The sequence below is a fragment of the Notolepis coatsorum genome (genome assembly GCF_963971535.1).
Source record: "Notolepis coatsorum genome assembly, chromosome: 10".
Lineage (NCBI taxonomy): Eukaryota > Metazoa > Chordata > Actinopteri > Aulopiformes > Paralepididae > Notolepis > Notolepis coatsorum.
The window spans coordinates 127,070,252-127,083,031 of NC_140174.1; the positions used below are offsets into that span (position 1 = coordinate 127,070,252).

At 47.7% G+C, this 12,780-nt stretch overlaps 1 protein-coding gene across 1 annotated transcript in view; it reads left to right on the forward strand.

Annotated features, from left to right (window-relative positions):
* The window catches only part of trim36 (tripartite motif containing 36), a 129,623-nt gene that overhangs the window by 12,554 nt on the left and 104,289 nt on the right, over positions 1 to 12,780 (forward strand). The window contains 1 exon segment of the mRNA XM_084323357.1: positions 12,008 to 12,242. Within this exon segment, the coding sequence (XP_084179483.1) occupies positions 12,008 to 12,242 (235 nt within the window).

The window sequence follows — 12,780 nt, forward strand, 5'->3', positions numbered from 1 at the left end:
CCGACTGAGGAAGCTGGCCCATCTTGCCTGCCGACCGTTGAGGCGCTTGGAAGCACGGATGTACGTCAGGTTCTTGTGGTCCGTCCAGATGGTAAATGGCTCCTCGGCCCCCTCAAGCCAATGACGCCACTCCTCCAAAGCAGCCACGACCGCCAGCAGCTCCCGATTGCCGATGTCGTAGTTCCTCTCGGCAGGGAGGAACCGACGCGAGTAGAAGGCGCACGGATGTACCTTCTGGTCCGTTGCCGAACGCTGGGATAAGACAGCCCCCAGTCCAGTATCCGAGGCGTCCACCTCAACGATGAACTGTCTCTTGGGGTCAGGGTGGAGCAAGATCGGGGCGGAAGTGAACCTCTTCTTGAGGGAGCGGAACGCAGCACACGCCGCTGGGGACCAGTCGAACGGCAGGGCGGGAGAGGTCAGTCTGGTAAGTGGTTCCGCCACTTGACTGTAGTTCCGGATGAACCTTCGGTAGAAGTTGGCGAACCCGAGGAAACTCTGTAACTCCTTCCGAGAGGTGGGTTCAGGCCATTCCTCCACTGCTTGGATCTTGCGAGGATCCGCTCGGGTCAAGCCCTTCTCCACGATGAAGCCCAGGTAGTCGACGGAGTCGGAGTGGAATCGGCACTTCTCCGCCTTGACGAAGAGCCGATTGTGGAGGAGGCGCTCCAGCACACGGCGGACATGCTGGATGTGCTCCTCGAGGGTCTTGGAGAAGATGAGGATGTCGTCCAGGTACACTACCACAAACTCCTCCAGCATGTCACGAAGGACGTCGTTCATGAGCGCCTGGAATACCGCCGGGGCGTTGGTGAGGCCGAACGGCATCACCAGGTACTCGTAGTGGCCCCTGGGGGTCTTGAAGGCGGTCTTCCATTCATCGCCCTCACGGATACGGACTAGATGGTAGGCACTCCGGAGGTCCAGCTTGGTAAAAACGGTAGCCTGGGTGAGAGGCTCGAAGGTGGAGTTCATGAGAAGAAGAGGGTACTTGTTCTTGATGGTGATCTCGTTGAGCTGGCGATAGTCGATGCAGGGTCGAAGGTCCCCGTCCTTCCTCCCAACAAAGAAGAAACCGGCCGCCACCGGGGAGGAGGAAGGCCGAATGAGTCCTGCTTCCAAGGACTCAGAGATGTATTGATCCATCGCCGCCTTCTCCGGAACGGTCAGACTGTAGAGGCGGCTGCCGGGAAGGGGAGCCCCTTGGCGGAGGTCGATGGCACAGTCGTACGGACGGTGGGGTGGAAGGGCCTGAGCCCTGGACTTACTGAAAACCTCCATGAGGTCGTGGTACTCGGGGGGTATGGTCGAAACGTCTGGAGGCGGCTCACCAACGGACCTCCGGGGCGGGGGACAGGACGCCGCCTGTAGACACTGGGCGTGACAGGAGGAGCTCCAGCCCTTGATGGTACCGGAGGACCAGGCGATGTGGGGCTTGTGCAGCGCGAGCCAGGGCCGACCCAGGACTACCGGGACAAGAGGGGATCTGGTGATAAGGAACTGGAGTCTCTCAACGTGGTTTCCAGCAATGGTCAGCATGACAGGGCAGGTGCGTTGAGAGATGTCGGCCAGGCGGTGTTGGTCCAATGCGAATATCTCCAAAGGCCTCACTAGGTCCTCAAGTGGAATGTTGGCCCGGGTAGCAAACTCGAAGTCGAGGAAACTCTCGTCTGCCCCCGAGTCAATGAGTGCCTCCACCGTGGCCCGTTGGTCCGCCCAGGCCAGGGTGACGCTCATCAGATGGCCAGGTGGTGCACGGCTCTGGGAATGAGAAAAACGGCTCACCAGGATCTCCCGGGGTCTCGGCGAGCCTGGTCTTTTGGCCGGGTGGGGCAGTTGGCGATTCGGTGTCCCTCCCGACCGCAGTAGAGGCAGAGACCGGACCTGAACCTCGCCTCACGTTCAGCTTGGCTCAGATGAGAACGTCCCAGCTGCATGGGTTCCTCCTCGGGAACCGAACGGGAGGGGAAGCTACCACCAGTCGTGTTGGGGGCAGGGCGACCAGCAGTAACGTCACGAGTACGGGGGGTTCGGAGTCCCTCAGGAGGTCCCTGTCGGGTTCTCTCACGTCTTCTCTCCTGGAGGCGTCCGTCGATGCGAATGGCGAGGCTGAACAGGTCCTCGAGGGACTCAGGTTCCTCCCGGGTCGCGAGCTGGTCCCTGACTGCGTCACTGAGCCCCCTCATGAAGGTAAGACGAAGTGCTTGGTCGTTCCAACCGCTCTCCACCGCCGCCAGTCTGAACTCCAGCACGTAGTCGGTAACCCCGCCGCTGCCCTGCCGGAAGGTACCCAACCGGGCTCCAGGGTCCAGACCACGGGCTGGATGGTGGAACACCCTGCGGAGCTCAGCCACGAAGTCTGGATAGGAGAAACAGAAGTCTGCCTCCATTGCCCAGGAGGAAGTGACCCACTGGGCTGCCCGGCCTGAGAGCAAGTTAGTCATATAGGCCACTTGGGCTCCTCTTGAAGTGAAACGACTGGGTTGATGACGAAAAACCAACTCACATTGCATGATGAATGTGGCACAATCCTCGAAGTTGCCGTCGAACAGCCGTGGTTCGGAGAGACGGGGCTCCCGAGGTGCGGGATCGGGAAGCGCGGGGCCTGCCAGGGCTGCGGGGGATGCTCCTGCCAATGTTCCTGAAGGAAGTGGGGATACAAGCAAGGCGTTAACGGTGTTGCTCAGCGTGTGTAGATGGAGGAGAATACTTGATTGTTGTCCTGCCAGAGCGGCCAGGGACCCTTGAATAGGCTGGACCTGCTCCCTGAGTTCCTGTACAGCAGCCGCAGCCCTGTCTAGTTGGTGACTGTGATCCTTGGTTAACTCGATCTGGCCAGCTAGTGCTGTTCTGACTCTCTCTGTGTCGGCTGGGGTCGTCATATTGGTTGGATCGTAATGTTATGGTTTGACACCGACCCCAAACGCAAACGGCACAGAGAGAGTAGTTTCAGAGTTAGCCAAAATCTAGGGCTTGTTTATTTTACAGAGTAAACAGAAATAACTTGGTGGAGAACAGAACAAACTGGGAAATAAGCATGTGAGGAATGTTTGCTGCTCTGCAGCCTCTCCCGGGGGGTTACGTTTGAGGAATCTGTCCGTGACGTCAGAGCCGCTCTGCAGAATCCTCCCAGCATGTACTCCGGGGTGGTGGCGGAACAGGGAGAGAGAGAGAGCGGGTTAGCTCAGTGAACAATTGGAAACTGACAGGTGACAGGTGAAGTGACTTGTCCAAACAGATAAATCCAAGTGACAGAATCTTCGGTGTGAAACACACAGTGAGCAATGTCCAAACAATAAATCCAAGTGACAGAATCTTCGGTGTGAGACACACAGTGAGCAATGTCCAAACAATAATAAATCCAAGTGAATATCCAAAACAGGCAAAAAGGGTGAGAGACAGTCTGAACGAAAAACAGGATCTCTTCAGTGCTTTACACACACGAAAAATGATTGAGTCCAAAGACTGTCTTGCAAAAACTCACCAGAGCGCTGTGCGTGAAGCGAGCGGATCAAACAGGGCGAGCGCTTCGAAACGGGGAAGCAGGTTCTCCAAACGGAATACTCCTCGAGAGTCCTGGGAGGCAAAGCACAGGGAAAAGCAGCGACGGAAGGAAACGGCAATTGCAGAGAATATTTCAGAACGATCCAACAACACTAAATGGGGAATCAGGGTATATAAAGCAAAAGGGATGCTTAATGACAAGCTGTGACAGCTGCGGGATGAGATTGACCATTGCTCCAGAAGCGTGTGGTTGGGGGAGCACCAATCAAACGGCATCTACAGGAAGAAGCGTGTGGAGAGGAGAATGCAATTAATTAACCGAAAATCTTAAAGGAACAGAGCGAGTGGGTGAGCAGCGGACAAAAACCTCACATGGGAGGCGTGATATATCGCTGACCATATCGGAATCGGCCGGTATTGGTGTATTTTTTTTATTGATCACAACGCTCTGATGAGCAAAGCAATTCATTTTAAAATTACATGCATGTGACAATGACGCAGCACATGATTGTGGGCTAACATTGTTTCAGTATGTACAAAAATAGTATGTACAAAAATAGTATGTACAAAATTTGATGACCATAGTCAGAATAAAAAAAAAATAAGATATACATACATAGATATCGACATCGGTAATATCGGTTATCGGCTATCGGCCTACTGGCTACCCATGGATATTACAGTGACAAGTCCGATATTGCAATAATGTTGCCCTATAGGTGGGGCCCCCCTGGGCCACCATTACACACTTCAGATATCAGATGTGATATTGGACATTTGTTACTGGCCTCTAAGTTTGGCTCCAGTGTGAAACTTGATATCTAGCGGCAAGTCCCTCCCCCTTTTTGAATACAACTCGGCCGCAGTATTGTTCCTATGGAGATTCCCCCCCCCCCCCTCTCCCTTTCTCTCACACCCCGCCCGCCCGCCCCCGTGCGAGTCTGGTTGCTTGAACTCTGTAGCAGGAGAGAGCGGCTGCTGATTCACGGCTGCTCTCTCTCTCTCCCCCCCTCTCTCTCTCTCTCTCCCCCCCCTATCTCTCTCTCTCTCCCCCCTTTCTCTCTTTCTCCCCCCTCTCTCTCTCTCTCTCCCCCCCCTCTCTCTCTCTCTCTCTCTCCCCAGTCCACTCTCTCTCTCTCTCTCTCTCTCTCTCTCTCTCTCTCTCTCTCTCTCTCTTCTCTCTCTCTCTCTCTCTCCCCCCCCTCTCTCTCTCTCTCTCTCTCTCTCTCTCTCTCTCTCTCTCTCTCTCTCTCTCTCTCTCTCTCTCTCTCTCTCTCTCTCTCTCTCTCTCTCTCTCTCTCTCCCCCCTCTCTCTCGGCCGCTCGGCGACGTCACGCTATTTAATTCAGTGTGTCGGCTCGGTGCTCCGCTCCGCAGCGACATGTCGTCTGCATCTTAAACTCGTGTCGGAGAGAGAAGTTGTTTCTAAAGATACAACAACGCCGTAAAAAAAAATACCTTTTTTGTTGTTTTGTCGTTGCGATGTCTGCAGCGAAGCGAAGTCATTCATTCGTGGTAAGTGGAGGATGAGGGGTCATTTAGTTAGATGAGGCTTTAGTCGGGACATGGGGAGAACATGATATTTAATAAACAGTGTCTCCCGGGTGCGTGTCCCTCACCCACCTCACCGTGGACTGTCTGTTGCCCGTCTGTCTGCATAGCAGCCCAATAGTCTGATCTGTTACTGTGTTCATCAGAATCACAATCAGAACGCTCTTTATTGCCAAGTAGTTTTCACAAACAAGGAACTTGATTTGGTCGTTTTTAGTGCGACAGACAATTACGAGTATAATGATACAATAAAAAGGTGTAATAAAATCAAATGGAATATAAACTAAATTAAAATAGAAGCATCAATATAATTATAAAATAAAAATAGGCCAGGGCTCTACAACTGGTTCATCAGTGTCAGTTGCCCGTTGAGTTGTTTTGAGTAACATCACTGAAGTGTTTGGTGTCCCAGGGCCAGGGATAGCCTTGTTGCTTTATTGTTAGAACTTCCCCATATTCTATCTCGTGTGTATTATTGTCTCGTCTGACACATATCTTTTATTTGTTTATTCGCAGTAAGAGACTGTCAGGCTGCAGCGCAAGAATGTGACTTGTTGATACGCCGCCTGAAATCAATTAATGTATTGATTAGTTGGCGGCCCCTTTTGACAGTTTTGTCTTTTTGACAAACGAGAGAACGCGGGCATACGTTGCATCTTTTTGTGCCGAACCATGTGCGTATAGTCTCTCCCCCCCACACACTTTATTTCCCGTTTGTCTATATTTAGACGAGGCTTAATCCTGTGTTATGTCATCTTGATCAGAAAGACACTAGTATAGCTGTACGTCGGTTGTGGTTGTTGGTTATTTATGGTGACTGTGGTTATTTTTCCTAATCAACACGTCTGCCAGTCAGAGAGGACCCCTGGTTCAGTGTTGAGGTAGCATAGATGTCGCCTACAGGCAATGGGGCATTCCTCGTCTTGAGGAGATGAACATTTATATTATTTCAAAATTATTGGAAGATATAATCTTTGACTATCAAAGTTCTTCCACCTGGACAGGGTATAGGAAATAAACAAACCAGACAAATTCTAATAAATGTTGTCTTTGTCTGGTAACTTTCCCAGCCTTTGTTCTATTATGCTACTAGTTCCTTTTCTATTCTATTGTAAAAATCTCTTTGGCTGGTAAGTGAAACCTTCGAATCTCATTGTCGTCTCAAACGTCAACAGTTCCGGGGGAAAAGCAGTCTGATCAGTTTCTCATGGACTCATAACAGGCTGATCATGAAACCTGTTCATGGAGGGGACAGTCTGCATTCAGAAAGCAGCCGTCACTCAGAGTCAGAACTCTCTTGGGGACCTATGATCTTTGTAAAGTAAACGTTGACCCTCCCCCTGAACATATTAATGATTATTTTCACATTAACATTTTACATTTAAACATTTAAAATGTACATGACCCTATGAGATTTACAGAATTTCTTCATATGCTGACATTTTCAAGGCTACAGGCCAGATGAAACCCCCTATTGTATAACTTATTATTCGTTAATCTGAACATAAGGATGGGAATTGCTAGGCATGTCACGAGACTTCGATTTGGATCGATACATCGATGATTAAATTCGGTCGATGTATCGATGTAATGTACATCGACTCGGATCATTCATATTTCTTAGAAGAAATGACCAATTCATAATTTTCTTTGTCCAGATTCAAAGTAATGGTTCAGGTTCTAAATTTATGAGGAGCATAAGAGGAAACGGCAAGAAGATGGAATATCTTCAAGCAAGATAACTGCACTGTAGGGCTGGACGGTATGGTCTAAAATGTATATCACGGTATAATTTGAAGCATAGACTGTAACGGTATATATCGTGGTATATTAATTTATCTTAAAATGGCTAACGTTAGCCCGTTGCTGCGCTAAAGCAAGTCTCCTCTCAGCCTCCTTTGCCAAATTGAAATGCCCAAACTATATGACAAGGTCCGTGAGCAAGTGGATCAAAACTCAGTACAATTAAACACTATGCAACGACCACTGCAAACGTTGAGTGAATCGTCAAGTAACGTTAACGTCATTGCTACTGCTGTGACTAGGTGCTCTAGTCTACCGGTCACAAGGTATGAAAGTATAATCAAAATCCATACCGTAGCGCAAATTCATACCGTGTATACCGTTATACCGTCCACCCCTGGCTACTGCACTGTTTCATTCTCGTGTAATGGTCTAGGAATGAGAACGTAAATCTTTGCGTGGTTCTAACACGTACATTTGTTTTGGAGAAGATTTTGTACCACTGGTCTTGGTCCTGCTCCCACGGGCCGCTGTAGGTTCTGATAGGAACATTGGGAGGATATTGTCTTGTTTCACGCGTCGCTGATGGGAACATTGGGAGGATATTGTCTTGTTTCACGCGTCGCTGATGGGAACATTGGGAGGATATTGTCTTGTTTCACGCGTCGCTGATGGGAACATTGGGAGGATATTATCTTGTTTCCTGGGTCGCTGATGGGAGCATTGGGAAGGTATTCTCTTGTTTCCTGCGTCGCTGATGGGAGCATTGGGAGGGACGGGTATTGTCTTGTTTCCTGCATCGCTGATGGGAGCATTGGGAAGGTATTCTCTTGTTTCCTGCGTCGCTGATGGGAGCATTGGGAAGGTATTCTCTTGTTTCCTGCGTCGCTGATGGGAGCATTGGGAGGATATTCTCTTGTTTCCTGTGTCGCTGATGGGAGCATTGGGAGGGTATTGGGTCTCATTCTCCAAGGACTTAGGACAAAAAGGGCTTTCTTAGGGCCATTTGAGAACTTTTCGGGCCAATTTTGGGATTCACCAACCGTCCCAATAAAACATATATAATTAATATTATATTATTTATTGTCTATATTCATGTCTTGCCCGAAAAGGTCTCAAATGGCCCTTTTTGTCATAAGTCCGTTGGAGAATGAGACCCACTGTCTTGTTTCACGCATCACTGATGGGAACATTGGGAGGATATTATCTTGTTTCACGCGTCGCTGATGGGAACATTGGGAGGATATTGTCTTGTTTCACGCGTCGCTGATGGGAACATTGGGAGGATATTGTCTTGTTTCACGCGTCGCTGATGGGAACATTGGGAGGATATTCTCTTGTTTCACGCGTCGCTGATGGGAACATTGGGAGGATATTCTCTTGTTTCACGCGTCGCTGATGGGAGCATTGGGAGGATATTGTCTTGTTTCACGCGTCGCTGATGGGAACATTGGGAGGATATTCTCTTGTTTCACGCGTCGCTGATGGGAACATTGGGAGGATATTGTCTTGTTTCACGCGTCGCTGATGGGAACATTGGGAGGATATTGTCTTGTTTCACGCGTCGCTGATGGGAACATTGGGAGGATATTGTCTTGTTTCACGCGTCGCTGATGGGAGCATTGGGAAGGTATTATCTTGTTTCCTGCATCGCTGATGGGAGCATTGGGAAGGTATTATCTTGTTTCCTGCATCGCTGATGGGAGCATTGGGAAGGTATTATCTTGTTTCCTGTGTTGCTGATGGGAGCATTGGGAAGGTATTATCTTGTTTCCTGTGACGCTGATGGGAGCATTGGGAAGGTATTATCTTGTTTCCTGTGTCGCTGATGGGAGCATTGGGAAGGTATTATCTTGTTTCCTGTGTCGCTGATGGGAGCATTGGGAAGGTATTATCTTGTTTCCTGTGTCGCTGATGGGAGCATTGGGAAGGTATTATCTTGTTTCCTGTGTCGCTGATGGGAGCATTGGGAAGGTATTATCTTGTTTCCTGTGTCGCTGATGGGAGCATTGGGAAGTGTAACTGAGGGGTACAATTCCCTGACTGTATTGTTAGATATGATATTTAATACCACTACCTCATGTACTTTAACTTCTGGCCACCCAGTACAAGATATAAGTATGATGAACACTTTCCCACCTGATGAAACGAATCCACACAAATGTACCAAATCGAAGGTTTAATACAGCAAAAGGTGTATACAACGATCACTTAATTACATTTATGATTTGAAATATGAAATATGCACTTTTATGGCAAATGAGTATTCGTAGGTAAATCAACATTGAATGTCCAATCTCTGGTTACGCAGGGAGTAAGTATACAACCTGGAATATTTAGGAAACGATAGCGATGGTACTTAAATGATTATAGCTGGATACACTAAGGGGGGGGGGGGGTCCCGCTGGTTGTAAGACAGTAGGAGGGGGGGGTTAGAGAAGCCGCTGGCGGTATCCCATCTGGCCGACGGTGTCTTGGGAGAATCCAAAGTCTTGGACACGGTGCCCACAGAACCTCGGACCGCAGACGAATACAGCTGGACCCTCTGTGGACGGTAGCTGCCGGTCCACAACGGAGAGACGTGAGGCGACCTCACTGGTGTCGAGCGCCGTCTCACCTGGAGTCCTCTCCGGGGGGTAGTTCCAACACTCCGCAGTGTTGGCCTTTATCCATGGAATAATCAAAGCACACAAAGCATAATCCAAGCCGTGGAAGGCTCGCCGTCGTCCGGGTAGAGTAATCCAATATACAGGTCCAGTCGCTCTTGGCCCGGAGCTCCTCGGATGCAATCACCACTAGGGGTCTGACCAGCCTGGTTAAGCGTCCAGATAACGTCAGGAACGATGGGGGTACTGATAACTTTAGAACTCTAACCGAACGATGCACCATACATAAATAGACTATTATTAGCTTAATAGAATACGTCCAACTCGACGGTATAGTGCCAAACTATGACTATTCAACTATTAATCTACACGATATCTCAATGCCTATTCTGGGGCCAAGTAGGCCTTACTACACCGCACGTGCGTCGTGGGGAGGCTTTGCGTCTGTCACTCTGTTGGAGGGTAAAGAACTGGACTAAAAGGAAGTTCTACTTTACTTGCGCCATATATATATGCGCTATGAACAAATAGTACCATTCGTATTTCGCCCGACATATTCCTGCGCGGAACCGGGGCTTGCCACGACATGTTAGGCGGCACGATTGAACTTGGACCTAGGGGTATGGCAACCTGGCGCCAGGTTCTCGTCCAATGGTAGAATGAAACTATTATGGGCTGTTTAGTAGACTAAAGGGATATTCAGTGCATATTGTACAAGGAATATACAGGGGATATCAAACGATATACAAATACAATTAAATATATATATATAAATAAATATACATATTCGGTTTAATCTGATCCTTCACAACAGGAAGGTATTATCTTGTTTCCTGTGTCGCTGATGGGAGCATTGGGAGGATATTCTCTTGTTTCACGCGTCGCTGATGGGAACATTGGGAGGATATTGTCTTGTTTCATGCGTCGCTGATGGGAGCATTGGGAAGGTATTATCTTGTTTCCTGCATCGCTGATGGGAGCATTGGGAAGGTATTATCTTGTTTCCTGCATCGCTGATGGGAGCATTGGGAAGGTATTATCTTGTTTCCTGTGTCGCTGATGGGAGCATTGGGAAGGTATTATCTTGTTTCCTGTGTCGCTGATGGGAGCATTGGGAAGGTATTATCTTGTTTCCTGTGTCGCTGATGGGAGCATTGGGAGGGTATTGGGTCTCATTCTCCAAGGACTTACGACAAAAAGGGCTTTCTTAGGGCCATTTGAGAACTTTTCGGGCCAATTTTGGGATTCACCAACCGTCCCAATAAAACATATATAATTAATATTATATTATTTATTGTCTATATTCATGTCTTGCCCGAAAAGGTCTCAAATGGCCCTAAGAGAAAGCCCTTTTTGTCGTAAGTCTGTTGGAGAATGAGACCCACTGTCTTGTTTCCTGTGTCGCTGATGGGAGCATTGGGAAGGTATTCTCTTGTTTCCTGCGTCGCTGATGGGAGCATTGGGAGGATATTATCTTGTTTCTTGTGTCGCTGATGAGAGCATTGGGACGGTATAAAATTGCATTTTTTATTTTATTTTTATAACTTTATTTTTATTGTTTTTCACAATAAGCAAACAATTACAAACAACAAGACATAACAAAAACACAATCCCGGGCTGCATTATTAGTGTCACTTTACAAAAATATACATTTCACATGATGGGTACTCAATTCTCTTACTTTCCCTATAGATATGGTGAATATTATTTACAACTATACATCATCCACTGGCTGTCGTAATTAACATATAAAAGTCCAATTTTTCCCAGTACTTCAAACATTTATCTTCCTGTAGTCTGAGAATCTGAGAATAAAAGTAAGTCTTTCCATTGTGTGTATTTCACCTATATTTCATCCAATTTTCTTTTGTTGGAGGTTCTTGTTGATTATAAAATTGCACTCTTAACTTTGGTTTGTGTGCGTTTGTGACTACTTGAGTGAAATGTTGTAGCGCGATTGCATTAGCCCAGTGATTGCGTTACCTGCTCACAATTTGCCGTATAATATCGATCATATGAACCGAACCAAATTATATCGTCACAAAATATTTGCGATCCTGCCAAATACTCGTTGTGTTGTGTTGTGTTGTATTGTGTTGAAGCCTGAGGTTAACAACCCTAGCATTACCATGACCCTCAGGGGTGTAACATCCGATTTTGAGGTCACGATTTTATTTCTGATTCCATTATGAATGTGTTCAAATTACAAATGAGAGACATGGAGAAGAGAACTAATGCATTTTTCAAATTTATACTGTATTGAACATTGGGGGAGACAGTGGCTCAGGAGGTAGAGCGGTCGTCTGGTAATCGAAATGTTCCCGGTTCGATCCCCGGGCAGTGTGTCGAAGTGTCCTTGAGCAAGACACTTAACCCCTAATTGCTCCCGATGTGCAGATCGGCACCTTGCATCGTCAATGTGATGTGAGGAACAAAATTGTAAAGCACTTTGAATAAAAGCACTACTGTAAATGTCAAATGCACCATTTGAACACTATAAATAAATAAATAAATAAATAAATAAAAAGTAAAATCTTGGATTCTGTATTGTGCTCGTCACGCCCCCTAACGAATGTTCCTTTGCTCCCTCGTCCCCCCCTAAGGTCCCGATCAAGAACATCGAGCGGGAGCTGATCTGCCCCATCTGTAAGGAGCTGTTTACCCACCCGGTGATCCTGCCCTGCCAGCACAGCATCTGCCACCGGTGCGTGCGGGAGCTGCTGGTGCTGAACCACGACGACTCCTTCGATGCCGGCTCAGAGTGCTCCCTGCCGGGCAGCCCCCGCTCCAGGGTGCCCTCCCCCTCCATGGAGAGGCTGGACAGGCTGGTGCGATCAGGTGGGTCTCGGGGTAAGGATCCGTCACAAAATGGATAATTTAAGTGCAAGATGAGATATTGATCCCCTTGGGGGGACATTCCGGTGTCATAGCAGCCTGGGGGTTGGGCAGGTACAGGTATGGGCAGGGTAATAGTAGAAGACATAAATTCAGGCAATAAAATTATAGTACAGTATATAAGTAAAAAAAAAAATAGGCAGTGTAAACAATATAATTAACTCTGAATATACACATCTGAGCAAGTAGGCATATTAGGGTCTGTATGCCTTATCAGTTATATTATACATTACAATAAATATAGTTACAATAAACACTAGAATCTAAATATATACTATGTGTAAGTAGTATACAGTATTCTTTAGATTTAAGGAGCAGATAGCGTTTGACGTCTGTATGCGGTACGTGGTCGGGTCATAAAGGGGCTCGTGGGATTAGGTGGATCAAAGGGTATATGGGAATATTAATGTAAAGATTTATATTTTTATAGACCATTCACAATATCATTCAGGTCAGGGGCCATTCACTATGATGATTTTCT